At 41.0% G+C, this 25,952-nt stretch overlaps 2 protein-coding genes across 3 annotated transcripts in view; both read left to right on the forward strand.

Moving 5' to 3' along the window:
* Positions 1 to 15,446, forward strand: part of BICRA (BRD4 interacting chromatin remodeling complex associated protein) — a 64,619-nt gene extending 49,173 nt beyond the window's left edge. For both annotated transcript variants that reach the window (XM_087727870.1, XM_087727871.1), the window contains exons 8-16: positions 3,244 to 3,945; positions 5,062 to 5,407; positions 6,200 to 6,327; positions 6,724 to 6,849; positions 7,842 to 7,906; positions 9,105 to 9,253; positions 10,153 to 10,244; positions 11,386 to 11,488; positions 12,651 to 15,446. In XM_087727870.1, the coding sequence (XP_087583996.1) occupies positions 3,244 to 3,945; positions 5,062 to 5,407; positions 6,200 to 6,327; positions 6,724 to 6,849; positions 7,842 to 7,906; positions 9,105 to 9,253; positions 10,153 to 10,244; positions 11,386 to 11,488; positions 12,651 to 13,891 (2,952 nt within the window). In that variant the 3' untranslated portion in view covers positions 13,892 to 15,446. The remainder of the gene's footprint in view (positions 1 to 3,243; positions 3,946 to 5,061; positions 5,408 to 6,199; positions 6,328 to 6,723; positions 6,850 to 7,841; positions 7,907 to 9,104; positions 9,254 to 10,152; positions 10,245 to 11,385; positions 11,489 to 12,650) is intronic.
* Positions 15,447 to 22,653: 7,207 nt separating this feature from the next.
* Positions 22,654 to 25,952, forward strand: part of EHD2 (EH domain containing 2) — a 37,792-nt gene continuing 34,493 nt past the window's right edge. The window contains 1 exon segment of the mRNA XM_087728423.1: positions 22,654 to 23,727. Coding sequence (XP_087584549.1) covers positions 23,330 to 23,727 — 398 coding nt within the window. The 5' untranslated portion in view covers positions 22,654 to 23,329.

Here is a 25,952-nt window from a genome sequence, read left to right on the forward strand (position 1 = left end):
ATTCTTTTGTACGCAAACATTATTTCGAAGAACTAGAGGGAACAAAACCGATAAACATTCACTTCTTCCTGCACTTATTTTATTTCCTTGGTGTTGCTGTAGTTCCATGAAGCAAAAATATTTTTTAGAGAGAGTCAGAGTAGATAAAAGAAGATGGAAACAGCCACCATGTTTATTTGTCTTGAAGTGACTATAAAAACAGAAGGAAAAAAACCAAATTAGTTCAAATCTCTTTTTAAAACAAAAAGAAATTAATATATACCCAGAAATCTGAAGTTTTGAGGGTGTAATTTTGTATTGATCCAGTATGTGTGGGTTTTTTAGGTTGCAATCCTGTACCTGCTTAGTTGAACAGAATTGTTTCTAAGTAGATGTGGGCAGGACTGCGGGGCGAGAGTAGATTGAAAATCCTACAAACACTGAATAATAAAACAAGATCAGATTAAGTTCACAGGAAAGAGTAGCACTGAACAGTACTTTGGATTAGATTCTGAAAAGGGGGCTTTGGAATGCCCGTCACTGGCAATTTGTTAAAGGGTCCGTTTCTTTGATTGTGCAGCTGCTGCAGGGAAGCTTCTGCTGCAGCCATTGGACCCTGGAAAAAGGTGTGGCTGCTCTCAAGAGTTGCCAACGGAGAGTATATCCACATTTCTCTCCACTCAAAAGCACTCTTTTGGAATCAAATCTGATGCATTGTACAGTCCTAGTAAATACAGGTAGTCCTCGACCTACAACAGTTTGTTTAGAGATTGTTCAAACGGTACTGAAAAAAGTGACTTGGGACCGTTTTTCACACTTATGACCATTGCAGCATCCCCGTGGTCACTTAATCAAAATTCAGCTTCTTGGCAACTGGTTCATATTTATGACAGTTGCAGCCTCCCAGGATCATGTCATTTCCTTTTGCGACCTTCTGACAAGTAAAGTCAATGAGGAAGTCAGATTCACTTAACAACCGGGTTACTAACTTAACCACGGTGGCGCAGTGGTTTGTGTGCAGTACTGAAGGCTGTTGACTGCCGGCTGCCTCCAATTTGGCAGTTCAAATCTCACCAGGCTCAAGGTTGACTCAGCCTTCCATCCTTCCGAGGTGGGTAAAATGAGGACCCAGATTGTTGGGGACAATAGGCTGACTCTGTAAATGGCTTAGACAGAGCTGGAAAGCAGTATCTAAGACTAAGTATGTTTCCCTGAAAATAAGACTGGGTTTTATTTTCTTTACTCCCCGAAATAAGCACTTGGCCTTATTTTCGAGGAGGTCTTATTATTTTTGAGGTGCAGGAGGCAGTGAGCTTCATCCTCTTATGGCTGCTGCAGTGTTGCAATATTTTCGGGGAGGGCTTATTTTAGCGACTGCACTCAAAAGCCCAATTAGGCTTATTATCCTGGGAGCGCTTATTTTCAGGGAAACAGGGTACTGTTAACAGCTACAACTATGCACTTAACTGTGGCAAGAAAGGTTGTAAAACGGGGTGAAACTCATTTAACAAATGTCTCCCTTAACCACATAAATTTTGGACTCAATTGCAGTCTAAGTCGAGGACTACCTGTAATGACATGCAGTCCTGGACAGCCAAGGTACACTACATTTTATATCATAAACCTTCTGGATACCTTCAAAAGAATAGAAGTTGCAAAATGTTCCAAGGTAACAAGCTAGCTTCATCTATCTTAATTGAAAAGCTTCCAGCTGTAAACATAAGATGAGCCATATGAGCCCAGAGTTTGGAGAATGTGCCCAAGTGGTCCCAAAATAGGCAAACATCCCAGTCTCTGATTGGTGGGACCGAGTCTGCTAAACCGTCTTTGCCCTTCCTTGGACCTCTGTGGCCTTCACTGTTTGTCTTTCCCCTTGTTGCTGCTCTTGCTTGCTTCTCTTTGATTCCAACTAACCCCGGGAATTGGTGGTAGTGGTGCTGCTGCTGTTACCACCTTTTGTTGCTTTTCTCCTGTCTTCCCTGCATTGCACTCCTGGTACTTTTATCTTTGACTAAAATCTGCATCTCTCTCTGTTTGTTTAAAGGGGTGTGATTTGCAAACTTGACTTTTCTGAATATTAGTGTGTAGAGTAGCCCATATGTCCAAAGTATTGTAATGTAAAATCTTGTGCCTTCCTAGTATAAAAGGGTGCCATAGCCGATATTCAAAGATAATGATTTGAAACTGCTTCTTGACATGAAACTAGACAAGGTTAACAATAGGACTTGAAGATATACAGGTAGTCCTCGACTTACACCAGTTCATTTAATGACCGTTCAAAGTTACAATGGCACTGGGGAAAGTGACACATTGACCTTTTCTCACGCTTACAACTGTTGCAGCATCCCCATGGTCACGTCAAAATTCAGACACATGGCAACCGACTCATCCTTAATACAGTCGAAGTGTCCTGGGGTCATGGGATCCCCTTTTTAGACCTCCTGACAAGCAAAGTCAGTGGGGGAGCCACTGTGTTATTAACTTAATAATTGCAGTAGTCCACTTAACAACTGTGGCAAGAAAGATCATAAAACTGTCCCCCTTAGCAACAGAAATTTGGGGCTCAATTGTGGTCTTAAGTTGAGGACTATTTGTATCTAATATTAAGGTTGATTCAATAGCATCTAGGAAGATTTTGAGGCCAAGACAGGAAAGATGGAAAGGGAAGCAAAGTACTTCGCACAGGGCTACAAAACCTTCTCTGGTATCAAATAGCCCCCCCAAAAAACTCTTGCTGATATGGAGACCCAGAAGGGCAATAATATAGTTCGGAGTTCTGTTGCAATCTGCCTCTATATAACATTTTGGACTTAAATTTCTGCTTAAACCCTATAAGAAAGCAAAGGCAGAGACTTTTTAAAGACTTTTAATTTGCTTTTCTTCCAAGACCAGGTAACTTTAATTTTATTTCAATCTATTCAATTTATTTTCATTACTATAATTTTAAAAGACACAGCTTTAGAACAACATATTGAAAGAAAATTTGCTGGCATCAAAAGTTTTCTTCATGAATGTTTCATATTCTACCCTTGAAATCTTCCCTTCATGGCACAGGATCCCTTCCAGACTAAACTGTGGGAATGAAATAAGAGGGGGGAGGGACTGCTTATTTTTTATTAAAAAGACTTTGCTAAAGTTGACAATTGTCAGTTTGGATTTGCAAAATGTTGTCTGCTCCTATTGCATTCTGGTGCCCAGCCACTTCAGAATGCTGTGTCTTGACCCATTTACCTCTATTTCTTCCTTTTTCTTCCTCTCTTTCAGTTGCCTTCAGGGCAGCAGAAACTTCCTGGAGCCTCCCCTTCCCACTCACTACCTCATCCTTCAATGGGGGAAAGCCCCCAGCTCCAGCCCACGCACCTTTCCCAGATCCAGTCTCCACACCAGTCCCGTCCTCCGTCCCAGCCTCAGCCCCTTTCCCGGCCACCTTCCCGGCCTCACTCAAGACCCCCTTCCCAGCCCCAGACTTTATCCAGGCCGCCTTCTGAACCCCTGTCGCGGTCTTGCACCCCACAAACTCAGATGCAGAACTTATATGTGATCCAGAATCAGATTGCTTCCTCTCCTCATGGTTCCAACCAGCATCCCCTACGGCCTCCCTCGCAGCCTCAGGTACCGTTTCAAGCCCCTCAAGCCCAGCCAGAGGGACAGCCTCAGCTAGCAACCCCTCCACATCTGTCATTACAAGTGCAGCTTGCTCCTCAACTCCAGCCCCAGTCTGAGGCTCAGGCACGGTTGCAACCCCAGATCCAGGCCTCTTCTGAAGTGCAGCATACTCATTCCCCCCATTTCCAGTTACAGTTCCCTGCCCAAGGCCCTATCAAACCACCCACCCCAACCCAGACCCTTCACCTGACATCCGAACAACAGAGGAACTTTCAGATGGTGTCCAATCAGTTCCAGGCTCTCTCAACCATCCCAGTTCCTGTTCCTCAGCAGAAACAGCTAATGGATCGGTTTCAGCAGGTATGGTAATAGTGTTAAATTAAAAAAATAATCTGAAAAAACTTGTGTGCAATGGGTGCCTCATTATTGCAATTATATTTCCTCTGTAAAATAGCTTCCAGGTGCTACTTAGTCATTTATAGTGTTTATGAAACCTCCAGGTTTTATGTATAACACAAGAAAAATTCCATCCTACAGCTTTTGTTGTTGTTGTTCCTGAATTCTTGCATAAGGTTAATGTTTTACCTTTTTTTTTCATTGACTTTCATTGAAACTAAAGAGAAACTTAACCTGAAACTTTATTTCAAGCATGTTGGATTTTAAAATTGTGTTCATATGGCAGAATTTTTGGAATCTAAATAGTCAGTATTGTTGCTGCCTGTGTGTACTGGCTCTCGCCATCAGAAGGACTTAATTTTGAACAAAATCCAAAGTCAGTTCTCATCTTGGATTGCTCCACCAGTTAATCAAAAGAAAGCAAAATTTATGTTTGAGAAAGACTTGTGTCAAGAATCGTAAATGATGGAGGCAAAGGTGGCTTTTCTATTTTTTGTATTTGGTATCTGTGTTTGATGCCTTCAAATCAACATTGATTTCTGGAGACTGCCTGGACTAGTCCCTGTGGTTTTCTTGACAATATTTTCAGGAACAGTTTGCCATTACCTTCTTCCTAGAGTTTAGAGAGAGTGACTGGCCCAAGATTTTCTGGCTGGCTCTGCTTAAGGTGGGACTAGAACCCACGCTCCCCTGCTATCTAGCCCAAGGCCTTAAGCACTACACCAAACTGGCTCTCCTGTATACTATACACAAAATCTTTATCCTTTATAACCACAAAACCTTTATCCTCTTTATAATCACCAAACTGATCTTTGAGTTACTGTTTAGAATAATATCTATTTCCTGAGATTTAACTGATCTAGAAACTTTAACCCATTTTCCCATTAGTTGTTATTATAATTCTCGAGTGAGCAATAAAAATCTACATGCTCAAAAAACATTACTTTCCACATTCCCAGGTGTTCAGGGTTTGTTCTGATAAAACCAATGCTATATCCAAAAGGAAGGTGTGTTTTCCAATCATTTGGGATACAGTTTTTGGATTTGACTTTTCCTACTCTACCTTCGTATCTCACACAGGTTCCCCAGGGAATTATCCTGCAAACAAAACAGTCAACGTCCACTAGCCAGGCCCCACCCACCCTGAGCCAATTTAGCAACCAGTCCTCTTCAGTGTTGGTTAGCAGCCAAGGACAGCAGCTCACAATGACAACAATTCCGGCTCAGGCACCAGCAGTTCATGGCCATACGCCTGTTCCCACAACCATTCAGTCTTCCAGTACAGGTTCCAGCAAAGCAGCTCCTGTACTTGAAAAGGGGCAAGTGCCAAGGGGAACAACAAGCGGAGGAGGAGGTCAACAACCTGCACAGTGTACAGCGGTTCTTCAGCAGCAAACTCCCGTGTTGGTCAAATCAGCATCAGTATGTAAGTTGATAAAGAACATTGTATGTCTTGGTGGCCTTTAATTTGGGAAAGGGAATAATTTCCTTACTTTTCAGCTTTTGACTTGTCAATTCATATTTATCTGCTTGTTATGAGAATTGAAGGAGATTCCTTCTTATCTGCAGCTGCTAATAGTTGTATCCCATCACCCCCCCCTCTGTATCTTGAAAGGAATGGGGTGAGTGGCAAAGATTCCTTTTTCTGCTCTGTCCTTTTCAATAACAATAGACCTTGACTTACAATCACGTTTAAGCGCAAAATTTCTGTTACAAAGCAACAGTTGTCGAGTGAGTTTTGCCCCATTTTACAATTTTTCTTGCCATATCATTGCAGTTGTTAAGTTAGTCACATGGCTGTTAAATGAATCTGGCTTCCCCCTTGACTTGTCAGCAAGTTGCAAAAAGGTATCATGTGATGTTGGCATAAGATTCATATAATTTTAAAATCTTGCATCTTGAGATCTTAAATGCTAGTTGAACCTTGTGATGAAGATTGGCTGAAAAGTGAATTTTACACAATTGTTTTCCTAATCATATAATTTTAATTTCCAAGTATATGGAAGGAACTGGCAAGCAGGCCCCATACATTTTATCATGAGCAGAGGCGCATAAATCTGTTTTTGGTCCCGTATAAATTATCTTGTTTCCAGAATTATGTGAGATCTAGGATATTAGCCCTTAAAAAAACTCAAGGTGACAGTGTTCGGAATTTGTTCCTATATCTCATTCTAAAATCTTGTGCATGTGTGTTTGTTCCTCTACCGTATTTCTCCAGCAATTGCTGCTGCAGTTCCTACCGAGAATAAAACATTTTCCAGCAGCTCCACCATTATTTCTGGAGGGAAAGCAACTTCGGGGCAAGGAAAGGCCACAATTCCTCATGCTGTACAACAGTCAGTTCAGGTGGGTTTATTATAACTGGCAACCCATTTTTGCAAAAACATTTATCTTCGCTATTATTTTTGAATGTTCATTTTTAGCACTGGGCAATGCTCTAGGAACTACTGACTTTGACATGGTAGTGAATGCTGTCAACGACTACAGTTATCTAAACATTATATCCAGGGCCTGAAGGATTTAAATATGTTTAGGGTGCCAGAATGTTGATCATGTGACTACAGGGACACTGAGTCCGTCATAACTGCAAGGACTGGTCATAAAATTACTTTGTCAACACCTTTGTAGAACAGTCTCTAAACAGGGCAGCCTTTAAGTGAGGCCTGTCTTTTTTTTTTAATTCCTTCCTTCTAATCCATTTGATATAAAGCTGCCTTCTTGGGGGTTTTTTCCTTTTGTCAGGCGAAGCCTGGAGTCATTAGCTCCACATCAGGCCTGAATCTTGGGAAAGGGCAGCTGCCACTCCAGGTAGTTGGAAAAGGCTTGTCACAAGTCATGTCTTCAGCACCAGCTCAAATCCAGCAGCAGGTGGGAATCTATGTTGCTCATTGTAAAATTACTTGATAAAGGGTTTGTTTCACAAACAAAGGCAAAGGAAAATGTTGCAGGATCCAATCTGGGTCAGTCACCGGGACCAGAGGTTTAGTCTTCTGAACTTTTGGACTCATGCTGGAGCCCATCCTCGGGGAACTTCTCTCTACTAGAATGTATAGACATTCCGGCAGACCCAGATTGGATCCTACAAAGAGGTGTGGGTGTGTGTACAATGTCTGAAAACTGCACTATATTTATCCAAATATTGAATTAAGAGGTACAGTATACACAGCATATAACTGTTTCATACGTATTCTTCTTGTTTGGAATTTTTTAATCCCCACATCCCCCAGAAAGCCTTCAAAATGGAAACCAATCACTTAAAGCAATAAAAAAAATGCAGAAAGCAAATGCTAAATTTAATTTCAAAAAGAGCTATATTAGTCCATTGTGACAAACTTGAAAAGAATAATGGCAGTTTCAACTAACAGATTTACTATGACATAAATTTTCATAGGATGTACAAACCATTTTTATTAAAAGAGAATTAAAAGCATTGAGTAAAGCAAAGTCTCATATGCTGGGAAATCTTTATTAGTGTAAGCTCTATATCAGGCACGTTACAAGTGGTCCTCACTTACCAACCACTCGTTCAGTGCCCCAAATTACGACAGCACTGAACAAGGGGGACTTACAATCAGTCCTCAATGTTATGGCCATCATAGTGTCCACATGGTCACGTGATCGTGATTTGGGCCGTTGGTAATCAGCTTGCGCTTGTGACTGTTGCAATGGCCTCATGTGGTCACAATTTGCACCCTTCCCTGCCAGTTTGCCATCATCAAAGTCATGGGGGAATATATTTATATTTGTCTTTTTATTAACCAGAATTCATCTTGAACCACTTTCATAGATATGCTGGATGGTGCTTTATTTGGAACTCCACCTAACTGCCTCTTTGTTCTTACATTTTCTTTCTTTGCTAGTATGACAGCAAGCTGGGAAGCCTGAAGAAAGCACCCCCGATGCTACAACCGAGCAAGGAAGCTTGGTAAGTCTAAACTAGAGCAATCCAACAAACAGGTAGCATAGAAACAGAAGCACAACAGTAAAAAAACATAGTGTATTAATGTCAAAATAGCAAGCTCTGGGGATTTCCCACAGATAAAGCATGCCAATTTCGTATGAAAAATGAAATGTATTTAATTATTATAATATAGTGGATCAAATAGCAATAGCAGCAATAGCAGTAGACTTATATACCGCTTCATAGGGCTTTCAGCCCTCTCTAAGCGGTTTACAGAGAGTCAGCATATTGCCCCTAACAATCTGGGTCCTCATTTTACCCACCTCGGAAGGATGGAAGGCTGAGTCAACCCTGAGCCGGTGGGATTTGAACCTCTGAACTGCTGATCTAGCAGTAGCCTGCAGTGCTGCATTTAACCACTGCGCCACCTTGGCTCTAATGTTAGTAGTATCTCAGTAGTACATCATTTAAATTGTCATCCAAAGCTTTCTGAATGATGATCTCTCGCTCTAACCTAATTCATTTTTTTCTGAGAAAAATATACATTTAATTTTTTCTACCTTATTAAGTTATTTGTTATTTACAAAGTTATTAATTGTTATACAGGTAGTCCTCAATTTGCAACCACAGTTACAACCACAGTTACATCACTAAGCTAAGCAGTTGTTAAGTGAGTCACATGTGATTTTATGACCTTTTTTCCCCACAGTCATTATTTGAGTCATATTTTGAATCAAATTTTGATCACACAACCATGTGTTGATCACTGTGACAGTTGTAACTTTGAGGATTAGTCATAAGACATTTTTTTCAGTACTGACATAACCTAGAATGGTTGCTAAATGAGGACTACTGATATAACATAAAAATTGCATCTAGAACCATAAGGATGTTATTTGAGTGAAGCAGTTGAACAATTGACTAGGGTAATGGTCTTTACCTTATGTTCATCCTAAAAACAGCTTGTGACACGAGGAACCAGATATAGGAGATAGCAAAAATGAATTATCAAACAGTAGTATAAGGTTTTTTTCCCCAAACTTCATGTTTGTATCAAGATAAGGAATCCAGGATACGGCAATGTCAAAAAAAAAAAGAAACTTGTTTTTGTTTTGCAGCCAGCTTGCTACAGATTTCAGCAGGATGAAACAATTGTTGCCTGTCTTTGTTATGATATAGGGATAGGCTCTCTGTGTTAATTGTTTTCTTTTATTCCCTTTAGCTTCTTGGAACAGCTACATAAACACCAAGGAGCCGTTTTGCATCCTGATTACAAAACTTCATTTCGGTCATTTGAAGATGCTTTTCAGAGGCTCCTACCTTACCATGTCTATCAGGGAACACTGCCTTCTCCCCATGACTATCGGAAAGGTGAATTCATTGGGACTTTTCCACATTAGATGCAGATAGATCTTACCAAGCTGTCTGTTACATTTTTTTAGCCTTAGTTGCCCACTCTTTTACTGATTCTAATAGCACTTTTTTCCCTAACTGTCCAAAATGTTTCAATGTGTTATTTTCATTCTGGTATGGAGTGGTATTCCTCACCTCAGAAGGTAGTTAACATGTACAATATAATACAGTCATTTAGTCAGTGATGACAAACATATGATTGCTTTCCACATCCAATAACTGAAGGGAATAAAGAAGAAACCCTCCTCCTGTTCAGTCCATTGACGTTTTCTGCTTGTGGATCTCTTGGATGCTTATTATTGCAAATTTTGTTATACTGTACGCAGATAGTATGTCATTTATGTCTGATAGGAGGGAGGTTATAAAGGGCTCCATTTGCTATACAGGTAGTCCTCAAGTTGAAGCCACAATTGGGATCCGAATTTCCATTGCTAAGTAAGGTGGTTATGCTCGATTTTATGACCTTTTTTTTGCCATGGTTATTAATTGAACCACTGCAGTTGTTAGGTAAATCTGCTTCTCTTGTTGACTTTGCTTGTTGGCTGGGAAAGTCACATAACTCTGGGGAGCTGCACCTATCATAAATACATGTCGTTTGCTAAGCACCCAAATTGTGACCATGGAGATGCTGTAATGGTCATAATGCGAGGACCAGTTGCTTTTTCAGTGCCATTGTAACTCCAAGCAATTACTAAATGAGTACCCGTATGGAATTGTTGGCTTTTTCGACACGCTTAGTGAATAGGTGAACATCTTCCAAATAATTTAAATAGCTTTCTTTATTACACTTCTCATTCAAGAGAAGACGAGTTTTCTTCCTTGGTTTTCCTTTCTCATTGTGTGTTTTTCTCTAATAGATGAAGAATTTGAAATGGTGTCCACGCAGCTGTTGAAACGTACACAAACCATGCTGAACAAATATCGGTTACTCCTCTTGGAAGAGTCCCGGGTAAGATTTTTCCCCCCTCGTTTTCCTCGTTCAACAGGTATAACATCAGCAAGAACCTCTGCCCTCTCATTGGCCTTCGGTCGACTGATTGAGTTGTCATGGAACAGGCCAAAAATTGATAACATTTTTATCATACTTGGGAGAATCTGTCATAGTAATATACAATATTCCATATTAGAGTTGTATGTTTCTTTAATTAGAATTTAACAAGCAGTAGTTGATGTTTTTTATAAAAGATGAATGGGCAGCAGGGGTTAAGCAGTAGCTGATTCTAAAATATTTTACCATGTTAGCACTTCCAAATTAAAAATAGGGAAGTTATTAATAATCAAGACATATCAGGGTTAATGTGCCTTTTAAAAAACTATATTATTTCAACAAAGATAAGAGTCTGTGTGAGTCTTAGCATTGGATATACCAATCCAGGAATCTGTTCTAAATACCGTAATACAGAGTTTCCAGAATGCAGTGAAGTTAAATAAAAACCCTGAAATTGTTAATTAAGGTACTTGGTTTTTTAAATGCTTTTTCATAAATGTATTTATTGCATTTAAAATACTGACAGAAAAAGAAGAAAAACAAAAGAAACCAGACATGAAAATGCATAATAAAAAATACATATCGTGTTTTAAAAAGCTGAAAAATACAACAAGAAACAAAATATAAGGTTCAATATGTTGTTGCAGTAAACAGTTACAATAAACATTGCACACATACACACATATTCATTTCTAATACCTTTATCATGTTTTAACCTATTGTATTCTGTATAAATGAGTCCCATATTTCATTATATTTATCCATACAATGTTTACAACGATATGCAGTTTACTCATAAATGACAAGTGTAGTCATATTTTCAATCCATTTAATAAACGGGACCACTTCACAGGGTTAGAACTTGGTATTATTGATTTATGAATTAAAAGTCATTTCATTAATTCTTACCCTTCTCAATTTATGGCTTTAAAGTGTATTTAATAAAGTTGAGTCTCGTATTAAGCATCATCTAGTTTTTCAGCAATAAGAGGTGGCAGAAGGAAAGAAATGACCATGGATGTACAAATTTGGGGGCATGGGTTATTAAGAAGCTCAGATTGGTGATTCTGATCACATTTGCCAATACTGCTTTCTATTGCAGAGAGTCAGTCCTTCGGCAGAGATGGTGATGATTGACAGGATGTTCATACAGGAAGAAAAAACTACCTTAGCTCTCGATAAACAGCTAGCAAAGGAGAAGCCAGGTAAGGGAGCATTTGTTTCAGCATTTGGGGTATCTTATTTTTTGAAAGTATCTACTGCCTTCCATCAGTCTCTTTTTCAAAATGTTATTTGTCCAATAAAACACGAAGGATTCCCTAGTCTTAAGAGTTCGCTCTTAAGCCACTACATTTCCAGTGGCTCTCATACCACAACAGTAACACTTTTGCGCAGAGCATCGAAATACAGAAAATTTGAAGGAATCGGGTGGGGAAGAAGTTAACTTAAGTTCTTGGCTTATGAAGGTTTGCTTTCAGTGCTGATTAAAACATATGTTCAGTTAAGGAATGGAGGCTGAATTTGGACAGTAAGATGTTGATTTAATCAGCTAAAATATAAAGGAATTTTATGTTTGTGCATGCAACTTTTTATTCTTCCCTTCACAGTACAACTCAGTGGGATGTGGAAGTTGCCACTTGACCAGGCTTTCCTGTTTTGTCCAAGTCAGAAATTATGGTTACTTATTTTAGGACAGAATACACATCCTAATACACAACTTGAAATTTAGTTCCTAGTTAATTGTGAAGATAATAGCCTTTAAGAAGATTATGGTTATCTGGAAGTGGCCATTCTCCGTAGTATCCCATAAAGGGCAGAGGTAATCCGCAAAAGACATTTTTATATTCTGTTATAGTAATGATTAGTAATGACCATTTAATATTTGGCCAGCCACAATTTTAAAAAGAAAACAACTCAGAACCCAGAGTAGATCACAGACCAATTTTATCTTATGTCCATTTACATATCCAAATTTTAATTATTCTGTGACATTTTGTAAAGTTCCACTTATAAGGTGAAAAGAAGCAATTGAGCTCCTTCCGTAATTTTTTGTCAGTATCTGTAGGCAAGATGGCAGAACTGTTTCTAGAGAGCCAAAAGCGCTGGTCCAATACTCCCCTCCTAGGGGCATCCTACGTTTCTTTTCTCATTGAGTGAACTTGCTGTGGTGCAGTAGCAGCAGCATTATATAATTCTCTATTTATGAAAGGGGCTGGATTGATTTACTTGGTCAATTCCAGTTTCTGAGAAAGAGAAATTGGCCTTCCCTAGATTGAAGTTTATTATTGGTCATTTTGGCAGGTTACCCAAATTTCATTTTGCAAATCCCTTTTGACTAAATGAACCATCTACGTTCTTCTCTTGCAGACGAGTATGTCTCCTCATCTTCCCGCTCACAGAGTTTTGCTTCTTCTTCTTCTGTGGCTCAAGGGTCTCTGCCCAGCCATGTTCCTTTGACCTCCGAGAACTTGAAATCGCCTCCGGTACAGATGCCAACTCATATCAACCCCACCAAATTGGTTATCAAGCACAGCGGAGGGTCTCCATCTGTAACGTGGGCTAAAGCGTCTCCCTCGTTGGATGGCGACGATGATGCCCTGCCCTCCAGGAGCAGGCCGCCCATTAAAACCTACGAAGCCCGGAGCCGGATTGGGCTGAAGCTAAAGATCAAACAAGAAGCCGGACTTAGCAAAGTGGTTCATAACACTGCACTGGATCCTGTTCACCAGACACCGCCACCCGTGTGCACGGTGATCAAAACGGCTGACCAGCACTCGTCCACGTCGTCCGTTAGCACCACTGCAGCTACGACGGCGACCGCCACAGCCTCAACGGCGGGACAAATGAACGGGACCGTTGACCATATCGGTGCAGCTCCAATGGAGAAAAAACCCATGGCGACCTACTGCAGGCTTCCTCTGCGTAAAACGTACCGGGAGAACGTGGATGCTTTTGTAGCCGAGAAGGCTCCCGATGCCTCTCTCAAAGGGAGTGTTTCAAAATCTGATACGGTGCCAAGTACTCTTATCATCAAGCAGGACGGGGGGTCCCGAAGTGTTATCACATCCCACAAATCTCAGGAGAGTCCTTCCGGCGCGGTGGCCGAGAAGAGCAGGTCGGAGGAAAACACCAAACACACTTTTTTCAACCGTAGCGATGCCCGCTCTTTGGTGATGCAAGGAAGCCCTGCCCCTCCTAAGACCGACGATTCAACCAGTGGCCTTATGAAGGAATTGGCAGAGGTGGAAGATGAGTTTTACCAACGCATGATAAAGACTGAGCCACTTGACCACGGGCCGGCCTCCGAACTCGCCTGGGAGGTGCCCTTGCCCCCAGCCAAAAGAAGAAAGTCGGAATCTTTTGATGTGGACAATGCCAGCTTCTCCAGCGACAGCCCCCCCGATGACTCGCTAAACGAGCATCTACAGAGCGCCATTGACAGCATCCTGAATTTGCAGCAACCTCAGGCCGGGAGCCAGACTACGCGAACGCCCTCCTCTTCCTACAATTCGTCCTCTTCCCCTTTCTCCTCACCCGTCCACCGCACGGACACGTACCTTGCCCCCAATCACAACGGTGGCCTTGGAACCAGGACGTTAAACAGATAACAGAAACTGAAAGCGAGTCAAGACTGTAGAAAAAAAGGACTGAAGCTGCAGCAGCTTCTGCTGGCTGGGAACGGTTGGAAACCAAGGTGCCACTTCCCAGAGACCTGCTAGAATAGGGCTGATACCAGAAGGGAAGAGTGTGGGGGTTCTGGGGTGGGGAGGGCAACAAGAATGTCCTATAGAGGCTTCATCCATCCAAGTGTTGTTTTGATGGGTTTCGGTTGTTGTAAAGTACAAGCTTTGGCTGGATTTACAATATACTCACCTCATCACATAATGCACCATTAAAAACAAAGGAAAAGAAAAGGTTCAGCAAATGCCAAGCAGGCAGGTGGGAGGGGGTTGGATCGGGGCCCATAGGTAGTGTTGGCTGTGTAATATTTAGATTCTGTAACAAATTTGCTAATTTGAATCTCTGATGATAATTGGGTTTGTTTTACCTCCTCTCCCCAAACTCCACTACTATATTTAGAACAATTTAACAAATCTTAAATCAGAAGCCAGCAGGGAGGCCAAAGGACAGGGGCAGGGGGTAAAGTTACAATATCCAGAAGGAGTTGGCACGTGGGGCAATTATGTAATTGATTTTGTCAGGTTTCTTAAGTTATTTTAAGTATAAAGTGTCTGATTATATATATATATATATATATATATATATATATATATATATATATATATATATATATATATATATATATATTTCTGAACAAGATGCAAAATATATATATAAACACTAATGCTTACCAATAAGCATGGATGAATTTACAAATTATATCACTTTGAAAGAGGAAACCAGTCCAATTCTGGACATAGATGGGTGTCGTTGTTACCCTAACCGTGATGGGTGGAACAAGGAATGGTCAAGAGGATGTGCATTTCTCTCTCCTCTTTTCCCCTCCCATCCTAAAAGAAAGAAAGAATCAAGGTGGGATTTTGATCACATGGTGGTCCAAGCGAATCATTTGCATGCCAGGGCTCAGGTAAATGTTTGCTTGGAAGCTGGTCATTTGCAGAAAGACAAGCTGGCTCCCTTTTCTATAAACTGATGATATTTTGCTCTGTGCCACAGTTGCCTGTGTTTGCCTATATTTGCCTCTCATGGTTCAGTCCTCTCTGTGGTTGTTCCTGTTTTTAAAATATGATTTGGCCATGCCTCGGTTGGAAGGTCTGGGCAGCCCCCAGGAGTTATGTAGTGATTTTTAGTTCCCCTTAATATCCGGTGAATTTTGGTTGATCTTACTGAAGTTTTCCCACAGAACCTGGTTGAGTCCATGTTACTCCGGGTCTAATCCCACAGCTTCTTTGGAATCCGTTCCCATTTGTCTCTGCTGTTCTCATCCGCTAATAGGAATAAAGACACCCATCCTTTCAGATTTACTTAGTTTTCCTCACTAGACGGTTTCACATGCTCATCATTCATTGTCAAGCACTTCATTCCTGGTTTCCACATGTCACTTCTTGTCCACCCCTTTTTTTCCTCACAACCTAGACTTTTAAATATAGGAATTATAGGACTATTAGACTTGTACAACAACAAGAAATACCTCCCTCCCTCCCTCCCTCCCTCCCAAATTAGGGGTTTCTCATAAATTTAAAGCTTTTTGTGAATCTAAACAAGACACACCAAGCAGTTTCCAAGATCATGGACTATCTTAGTGCTGATTTATAGATAAGCATAAAAGGAAATGTCCTCCCCACATTATAGCTATCATAGGAATCATTTATGTGAATGTTGAAATAGGATACAGCCTTCATTAGTACTGGCCTGGTAAAACAAAAACTCAATCAGTGTGAGGGACTAACGTGGAGCAGGCATATGAAACAGACCTGTTTGCCCCATAGTCCCAGTTCTTCTAGAAATAATTAAAGAGGCAGCCTTTCCCAAAAGTATTCGCTGCTATAGTTATTTTAAAAAGTCTTAATTCCTTTTGCACCTTGGAATTCCTTCTAATGGCATTATCTATAGCAGGGCTGGGGAACCAGGGCCCCTTTATGCCTTGTGGACTTCAACTCCCAGAATTCCTGCGCCAGCATGCTCAGGAATTCCATACTGGCTTAGGAATTCTGGGAGTTGAAGTCCACAAGGCATAAAGGTTCCCCAGCCCTGATCTATATAGCCTTGTGCTTCTGGCCTCTTGTTAGTTGTAAGCTTCACGGATAAGGGTGTTCACTCGTGTCTTCCTCTTCTACTTTGCTGGGCCTAATAAGATCGTGCTCAAACCTTTCACACCCCTTGTTTTCTTCCTCCTCGTACATCTTACTCATGTTGTCTATTGCTACTTCCTCTGTAAGTGGGGGTGATTTTCATCCTGAAAGTGTACTCATGGGCAATACAGCCCGCTGTTTTAGATGACATTATTTAGCTTTCTTTGAAGAGTTGGGTGCATTTTCAGTTCCTCTTTAACTGGATTCTAAGAGAGAGAGAGAGAAAGAGAGAGAGAGAGAGAGGAAAGATAGCTGAGGAGATCCTTTGTTGGCATACAGTTAGACTAGAATAATAGTCAAGTCTGTTAGCAGAGAAGGCAATCTGAAAGACTGTTGCTCTTAGGCTGCTGCTTCTTAAAAGCAGGAGTACTTTTTAAACATTACCAGTATTCAATGGCTTGTTGTGACCAATTTTGGTGCTGATCTTACAAAAAGCAATGAATCGAACTATATAAAGTTCAAAAAGCTGACAGTTTCTTCCTTATTTGTAACCACACAAAAGTATCTTTGCTCTTATCTCTTTTGTCCAGCACAGAGTTCTATTATAGCTTGAAGGCGTCTTTGCTTTTTCTGCCAAAAAGCGTGATGAAAACGGGCTTATCTTTTCTTAATTTGTATCTCTCTCTGGTTCTATTGACGGTAGCACCCCACCTCAAGTGTTAAATCTTTTGAGTTTTCACAGAGGCTCCATAGCAGTTAGCTTTCATTTGGCCATTCTTCATTAATCTTGTTTCGACCCAGTGGTCCAGTGAAGCTATAACAGTATAACGTTGGGCTTGAGTCTTAATGCTAGAAAGCATCAGAAAAAGTAACTCCGGATGAGAGATTTAATGCAAAAACCAAGAAACCGGAATCGTATTCTTCTGCTTTTAAGTATCAAAAGTTCCTATGGCCTCACTGCAATTCTACCTCTTCCCGTTACTGTATATTACAGTAGGTATATTATGGAAGGAACTTGAAGGTACAGACAAAGGTTCCTACCAAGTATGAAGGAAAGAAAGTGAAAGATATAAACCTCTTCAGTACATTTATCACAACTGTGTGTGTGGTGGGACTGTTTACATAAACACAACTCACCTAAAGATCAGCCTTTTTAGGGGAAGTGTTTAGTGGCTGTCACCTGTATCATTTGGATATGCATGTAGAAATCCCCCACTCCCCCTTTTTTATTTAAAATAAACAGATTTTCTACAATATAGAGAGCTGAGAAGACAAAACAATAGGGGAATGGATCATTTTTTCATAGTGTCAGAGCACAACCTTGGTTCATTGCACCAAGCTGTCTTAGTTGATGTATGAAGTTAGCAAGCAAAGAAGCAGGGAGATAAACACCTTAGACTGGTCGAGAATTGTTCCTTTCTCCTAAAACAGCAGGTGCTGAATCAGCACCTTAGCAGTAGAAGTTAGCTTTCTTAGCAGTAAGCAAAGAGGAAGAATCTGTTTTTTTGTTTCAGTGTGCAGTTGGAAGCTCCTACATAAGAGTGTGATACATTGTTGTTGTCTTTTCTAGTTTATCAAACTGCCAACAGTACCTTCTGTATTTTTGTTGGGACCGATCCAGTTGCAAGCATCACTGATACTTAACTTTAGTACGTGTTCCCCTTTCAGCAACCATTAACCTTCAGTTTGCATTTTCTTTTTTCCCACATTTGTATATTATCTGAAATTGAAAGGCTTATGTGCCACCTTCCACCCAATTCGGAAAGCAGCTGGTGCCGCTCTCTTTGCCAACCGTCACTGCCAGAACTGCCTAGTAACAGGCTGCAAAATTGCTACTGCAAAATTGAATTGGTGGCATTGCATCCCCCACCCCACCCCCCACTACCTGCATGAGAATGAAGAGGTACTTTCTTGACATCAAATTTCAAGTTTCACATTTCTTGTCCCACAAGTTAAATCAAGAAGCAAAATCCAAAATGTTCAACTTGCGGATAAGTTGTCTTTTTGGAAATGTGCCAAAGGAACTGTATTTAGCCATTGCTGTAAACCTTTCATTTACTCTCCATTTCTTTCCAAGAAAAAAAAATAAGCTTAATTTCCACATCCAAATCTGCTGCAGATATTTTCTAGATTCTTTCACTCTCCTTTTTATGTTTAGTGGAGTTTTGTTTTGCAGGCAGCTATAAAACAATGTATTTTTGATACTTCTCCTTGTCTCATTCTGGCCTTCCCAAACATAGATAATATCCTGAGAAATATTAAACTTCATTAAAAAAACTAATTCTCCCACTTTTTGGAGAGAAGGGTGCAAAAATGAGAAATCCATAGATACAACAAATTTTCATATTAAAATAACAAAGCAACCACCTATTTTCAGATATCATTTGGTAAAATTGGGTATGCTCCTTTTAAAAGACTAAAAATAATCTTCAAAAATGGATAAACACATGTTCTTAAAGCCAACTCATCAGAATGATTTGGCAATTGGAACCGTGAATAAGTTCACCTCTTTTAGGTGCAGAAAACCTAACACTCTTTGAGCATTTTCCTTTTGCTGGTTTTTCCCCCGCTCCAAATGACAAGCACAAATAAAGCCTTAATATCTTCCATGTGTTCATTTGGTACATCCATTTAAGAAATAATGATCAGTTTGTTTAAACACAGAGATACATACATACATTCGTATAATACTGTGGTTTTGATGCTTTCAAGAAGACTAGTTCTTTTAAGACAGTGTTTCTCAACCTTGGCAATGTTAAGATGTCTGGACTTCAATTCCCAGAATTTCCCAGCCAGCATTTCCACTTGTGTGGACAGAGGTGATCTGAGCAATTTTGCCTCATCCTTGTTCTCTGATAGGTGTATGTTGCTTTATTAATTTTTATTATTGTCTCATTCGCCTTTATGAATTGGTGCCCACAAGCCTACTTGAATATACATTTATTATCATGCAAATATTTTAAATATAGCTAGTCAGCTTCAAAGCATATTTGATAGATACCTACACAGTTCTAAAATTCAAAGGTAGAGGACCAAGCAGTGTGTGTACATTTAACTAAATGAAAAAAGGACTGAACTTAGGCCTATTTTAATTATATATGTTTTCCCTCAGAGATCAGGTTCTATAACCCCTTTAGTAACACCTTGCATTTCATTTCTTATTCCAGATCCTTTCTATTCATTATACAGTATAACTAACACCTGTGTTCATTTTTCTGAAGTCTGGATTTTGCCTCTTGCCATTCCTTACCATGCACTAACTTCCAAAGATAAGGGCCATATCAGCTGTCCATCTAACCCTAAAATATACAACGTGAAAATGCTCAAAAGAAATTGTTGTGGACCCAAGACTATTCATTAGCATCAGTTCCATCTCCTTTCAAATTTAATTCTGTCTCGTGGTGTGCTGTCGTGGGATATTTTGGACCTTAAAAATTAAGTTAGGAAAATAACAGAACCAAAAAAAGGGGGGGGGAGGAGTTAAGAGGTCTACATTTTTGTATATCCAAATCTCTTTGTCATATTTTTTGCAAAGGGTTCCGACTTGCTTAACAAATTGTACACACACACACAGGGCATCTTCCCAGCTTTGTGTATTCCATTTCGATGAGTGCCTTGCGCATATGAAGTTGTGCTTCTATTAGAATTTGCAGGCAGGATTGCTGGATCGGGCTCCTGATCATCTTGAAAAGATAACAATTCTCCTGAATCCCCAATCTGAAAACTGTCTTGAGGGAATAGGTCCGAGAACTCTACTGTGTCCTTGTCTCTTTATGATTTGTAGCCGTGTGCAATTGAATAGTATCGCTCCTCTTTTAATTTTTTTGGCTTTTTTATTTTGTAAGGTGACACGTGTTGCGATGTACCTTTCTTGTTAAGGTGAGGAAGCTTTGCGTCCATGCTCCGAAAGCACTTGTCCAGCGGTTATTCCTCTTCCGTCCTCCCCCCTCCCCCCCCCTTTCTAAAGTGGCTCTCCATGGTGGGACATTTCGCCTTCTGGAAGGAAGTTGCTCTTAGCAATACGTTCATGCGGTCTGTGATCCAGTGCCCTCCAGGTAGACCATGCCTGTACACATAGGTTTTACCAGCACATGTGCAATGGAGCCACACACGCAGTTCCTCCCTCCACTGAATTCAAAGAGAGGCTGCTTTGGATGCTCCTGTAATAAAACAGTTGTCCAAAAAGAGCATCCCAAACTATCAGATTTGGTGTTTGTGAAAAACATTGTTTGCTAAAGTTACAGTGGTTTCTCAACCTTATTCCTGTGCCGTGGCGGGCGTGGGGGGCGGGGGATAACAAATGGTTAGTAAGCAATAAAAGGGATGTTGATGGTTATATCAAATACAGAGAGAGAAATGTATATGAAATTGTTTGGCTTTTTGTTTAGCATCCTTTTTCTGTTTTCCTTCTTTTTAAAAAGTGTAGATTTGGGATGATAGCTCATTTGGTTTTTAATCTATTTATTAATCAAATTTGTATAGCCACCTGTTTCACCCAAAGCGACTCTGGTTGCCATTGGGTTTGTTTTGTGTGGGAAAGTTCTTCCCTTCCAATTAAAACCTAGTAATGAATTAATGTGCACTGTTATGGAGAAGTATGTGTAACACCTTTTCCAGTATTTTGAACAAAGTGATTGTGGGGTGTGTTCCCCCCCCCCCCCGGCTTAATTTTCATAGGCACAAAACCAGAAGAGAAATTCCCATCTCTTTGCGCTTAAAGTTTCATTATTATTATTATTATTATTTTATTATTATTATGGTTGGTCATACAGCCAGCCAGGTGTTGCTATTACTGAGAGAGAGAGAGAGTGTGTGTGTGTGTGTGTGTGTGTGAAAGAGAGGGTTATGGGAAAAAGGAGAGAAATAGATCACAACTTTTGGGAAGGTTCCACCTGCCTAAGTTCAATTAATCCCCAATTTTGATCTCAAGTGGCTTTGAGAGGATCGTTCTAAAAGGACACTTAAAAATTAAGAACATACATTTGCATTCTTCCAGCTCTTTCTACTTTCCTACCCAATACAACCAAATAACAGGAAGAGTTTCCCTATAACAGGAAGCCAAAAGTAATACCCCACTTGTTTTAATATTTGAAAGAAATAACAAAACAAAAAAAATATCTCCATAGACAGAAAGAAATAACCAATTTTCTTTCTTTCCTCCTGCTGGTACCAGTTTGAACATCACAGTTCAAAAAAAAAGCAAAATATAGTACTATAAAATAATTTTGTACTGTATTTATTGTGTATAACGATTTTTTAAAAGAATTATGTACATTTAGTACTTCTGTGTAAATTAAATTGCTCTTTTTAAAAATGGTACAGAAATTGCCTTGGCTTTTCTTGAATGAAAGAAAAAGTGCTTTGGAAATAACCAGAAGTTCACCGAGAAAGACTTTTGCTCGGGTCTTATACAAAGAACAACCGTGACCTTAATGCAACCACCAGAAGGCAAAACCTCTATTTAAATTGTAAACCAAACTAAAAAGGAAAAGAAAAGCTTGGTCCTTCTATTATATGCGACTAATCACAGTTTGTGGCAATAATACATTGTGTCCAAAATTTGGGGTTTCGCTTATTTGGGCTTTCAAGTGCTTTGCGGACTCGTTGGCCATTGCTCTGTGGTCTAGTATCAGTCTGCTTTTTGGCTGGATGTAATTGGGACATTGGGACAGTTCTGGGGTTTTGGTGAAGGGAATTGCTGGGGAATATTAATAAATCCACTAAACCACTGTTATTACTGCAATTTGCATCCTTGGAATCTGTTTCCAGAGGCAGGTTGGTATCTTCCCATTAACATCTGCTTGATGTGCAAACATTCCCAGCTGAGAACACTCCACAATCTTCATCGGTTGTTTTCTGAATGTGGATCTGTGGTTGGATTGCTGTGAAGGCTTCAACCTTCTATCTGAGAAAGAGATGTTCTAATGTTGGATTCACCCCCTTACCAGAGGGAGCCCCCTTGTGGAGTACTGTGAAGTTGTTACCAACCCCACTGCACTGTGCAGTAGAAGCCATTTTACGGCAGTACAGTAGAATCCATTTGAAGACACAACAGGCTGTATCATAACAGAACACACACTCCTAGGGGCGTTAGGGGTGTTTTACCCCACAGTATTTGTTTCCAGAGGGTAAGTCATCTGTGTGCCAAGTTTGGTTGAAATTGCTCTAGGCGTTCCAGAGTTATGCTGGAACATACACACACACACAGCCGTGTGTATGTGTGTCTGTGTGTATACAGATTCTGTGAAACCCATTTTGATGTACAGTTCTTTGCAAAAAAAAAAAATCCAAGCTTCCATCCTTCTTCCTCTTCCACCACTTTTACTGTTACTTTTACTTTCTCCTCTTCAAACCACACGGTGGCATCAGAGGCCTTTAGCTACCAATCCCACATTCCTTTAACTTGGGGAGTGGGGGGGGGGTGTTTCATGTGCATCATTTTCTGCGCATTAGTTATTCTCCAATTCTTGGCCATCCTGACATTCTCCTCCCTTCCTAGATAATTTATGCTAATGCAATTCTTCGCCCTGCACGCCTCTTGACAGCCAACTTCTTTTCAGGCAAGAGGACTCTTCAGATATTCTTTGGGACCCCAGAAGTGGGGGGGAGGGAAAGGGTGTGGGGGGGGGGGAAATCAGGATTTCTACAAACAAACAACCAAGAAGGATTTTTCCATCCGAAAGTGACATCGGTGTGTGGCTCTTTTGTGTCCCAGCCTGCCCTCGTCTGCAACATATTTTCGGCTGGCTGCTTGCCTCTTCCCACAGCCTTTCCGAAAATAAAGTGACGTATTTTACCCAAAGGCTGAAGGAGCTCAGTGATTCCTCACCTAGAAGGATCCCTTTGCCTGCTCAGATTTTTCTGGAATCCTGTGCCCAAAGCGCAAAGCCCGTGTCTCTTCCCAGCCGGGAAGCTGTAGCAACACCGAAGATCTCTCCACTTCTGCAAAAGAGATTTTCTCTCTCTCTCTCCAGGAAATCAAGTGTAAGTGCTGGACTTCCTACAGCCGGCTCGCTAAAAGTTCATCGACTTTGGAGATCTTTGCATTCCTAAAAGATTAAAGGATCCATGAGCCTCCTGGATACTCTTGGGTAGCTTTTTTTAATTTCTATTTTAGCTGGATCGAGTCCCTGGGCTTGATCGTTGGGCCTTGCCCATTGTTGACATTCCAGACCGAGCTCTCTTTTGAGGTCTATGGTCCCCTCTGCCAAAGCTTCCAGCTGTACCTTCACCTGTGTCTAGAATTTATTACCAAGGAGGCCATCAGGGTGCCAAGTTCTCAGGGCGGCCAATATGTTCAGCTGGATGAAGAAGAACGAAAAGAAGATCCCCGAGGTCATCCGTACGGTTACCGAGGGTTTGAAAGACCTCTACAAGAGGAAGCTCCTACCTGTGGAAGAATTTTATCGCTTCCACGATTTTCACTCGCCGGCTCTGGAAGATGCCGACTTTGACAACAAGCCCATGGTATTGGTGGTGGGCCAGTACTCCACCGGCAAAACCACCTTCATTAAATACTTGCTGGAGCAAGATATCCCCGGGAGCCGAATCGGACCTGAACCTACCACGGACTCTTTCATTGCTGTCATGCACGGCGAAACGGAGGGGATCATACCGGGCAATGCCCTGATTGTTGACCCCAAAAAGCCCTTCCGAAAACTCAACCCTTTTGGAAACACCTTCCTCAACCGGTGAGTACCTCAAGTTGTGACCTCTTCCTTTCCATTGGCCTCTATATTTGTGAAGGTTCTAGCTTTTGAATGAAAGTGTACCAAAGTTCTGGGCATCCATCATTCCAGGACAGGGCGTTTATTAATTTCAGTATGCCACGTGGCACTGAACCTGGAAAATTTGTGTGTGTGTGTGTGTGTGTGTGTGTGTGTGTGTGTGTGTGTGTACTGACCTCATATGGGCAAATTATCCACACGCAGAACTCTTCTGCTTACCTCACCAATAGCCTTCCAGGGTGCGGAATCCAATGTAGTATTTCTCTTTTCCTTCCTCCCTGCTTCCAATAAGCCAGATACGATTGCCTCCAGCACTCCAGAATAGAATAATAACAACAGTTGGAAAGGGACCTTGGAGGTCTTCTAGTCCAACCCCCTGCTCAAACAGGAGACTCTTCCATTCCAGACAAATGGCTGCCCAATGTTTTCTTAAAGACTTCCAGTGTTGGAGCACTCGCAACTTCTAGAGGAAAGTTGTCCCACTGGTTAATTGTCCTCACTGTCGGGAAATTTCTCCTTACTTCTAAGTTCTTCTTCTTTCCTTCATTAGTTTCCATCCATTGCTTCTTGTTCTGCCTTCGTGTGCTTTGGAAAATAAATGGACCCCTCCTTCTTTGTGGCAGCCCCTCAAATACTGGAACACCGCTAATACTGTCTCCCCTAGTCCTTCTTTTCATTAAACTAAGACATACCCAGTTCCTGCCACTATTCTTCATATGTTTTGGCTTCCAGTCCCCTAATCATCTCCGTTGCTCTTCTCTGCACTCTTTCCAGAGTCTCCACATCTTTTTTGCATTGTGGTGACCAAAACTGGATGCCGTATTCCAAGTATGGTCTTACCAAAGCCTTAAAAAGCGGTATTTTGAGGCATCACAACCACATCGATGAGGCAGGGAGAGATTGACAGAGCCAAATTGAAGTTTCTGACTGTGTGGGCTTTAAAACCTTATAGCTCCACTCCGGTGCCACACCCAAAACCAGCTTTCCTGATAGCAACTGTTAAATGGGCTCTCGGCGTTATCCTTCTAAAGCCAGAAGGCCTCAGACTGTCAAATGGGGCGCAAAGGATGGGCAGATGACCAGGTCATCACTACTACACCACCGATGTGTTTGCGGAACGTGGGATTTGGAGTCCCAACACATCTGAAACGCACCTTAGCCCCTGAAGGCATGACAAGTAGCAATGGGTGAAAACTGGTCAGAGGGAGGGAGAGCCAATCTGGAAATAAGGAAGAATTTCCTGATAAAACGATTCCTCAGTGGGACTGCAGATTCCTCCTGGAATTGTGGCTGCTCTATTGCTGGATATTTTCAAGAACGGAAATGGACAACCGTTTATCCCAGGATGGTATAAAGACTCCTGCCCTGGGCAAGGGGGGCGGTGGGTTTGTCAGACTAGAAGATCTCTTCCATCCCTAGGATTATTATTAGCACTTATATACCACTTCACAGTGCTTTATAGCCCTCTCTAAGCGGTTTACAGAGTCAGCACAGTGTGGAGGATTGGAAGGAATATATATATTCCTTGCAGGCCAACGACCAGACAACTGCAAGGAATAAAAATCCTTCCATCCTCCACCATTCAGTCAGAACCGAAGAAGTTTCTTGGAGGAGAAGAGAAACGTCTTCAAGGAAAAACAATATCCAGTTTCCTTTAAAAAAAAAAAAAAGCAGCTTTGGGATCTCGGGAGAATGGCAACCTCTGGGATTTGATGCCTCTGGTTAGTGTCACAAGAGCTCCATTTTTAGCATATTTGTTTAGATAGGCTAGGCTTCTTCCTCTGTCAAGGCACTTAAAAAAAAAAAGCTTCAACTCCACCCTTTGCCCCACTCAAAAAATTTGGCAGCTGTTGCTGTCATTCTTTCTGGCTTTACTACTTCCCCCACGAAAGGGACTATCAGCTGGGGCTCCAAAATTGAATTTAGACCTAACGAAAGCATTACAGGAGATGAATTTTGAAGACTGAAGGAGCATACGCAGTGGGGAGGCAGATGTACTTGAAGGTGGAAAAAAACAACACAAAAATTGCCAGCCATCCTCTTGATGTACAATGGAACAGAATAGAACAGAATAGAATAGAACATAATTTTTTTATTGGCCAAGTGTGATGGGACACACAAGGAATTTTGTCTTTGGCGCAGATGCTCTCAGTGTACACACAAAGACAAGATACATTCGTCAAGAATCC

Source organism: Thamnophis sirtalis, unplaced genomic scaffold (genome assembly GCF_051295495.1).
Source record: "Thamnophis sirtalis isolate CommonGarterSnake01/CBP01778 unplaced genomic scaffold, rThaSir2_p1.2 scaffold_13, whole genome shotgun sequence".
Lineage (NCBI taxonomy): Eukaryota > Metazoa > Chordata > Lepidosauria > Squamata > Natricidae > Thamnophis > Thamnophis sirtalis.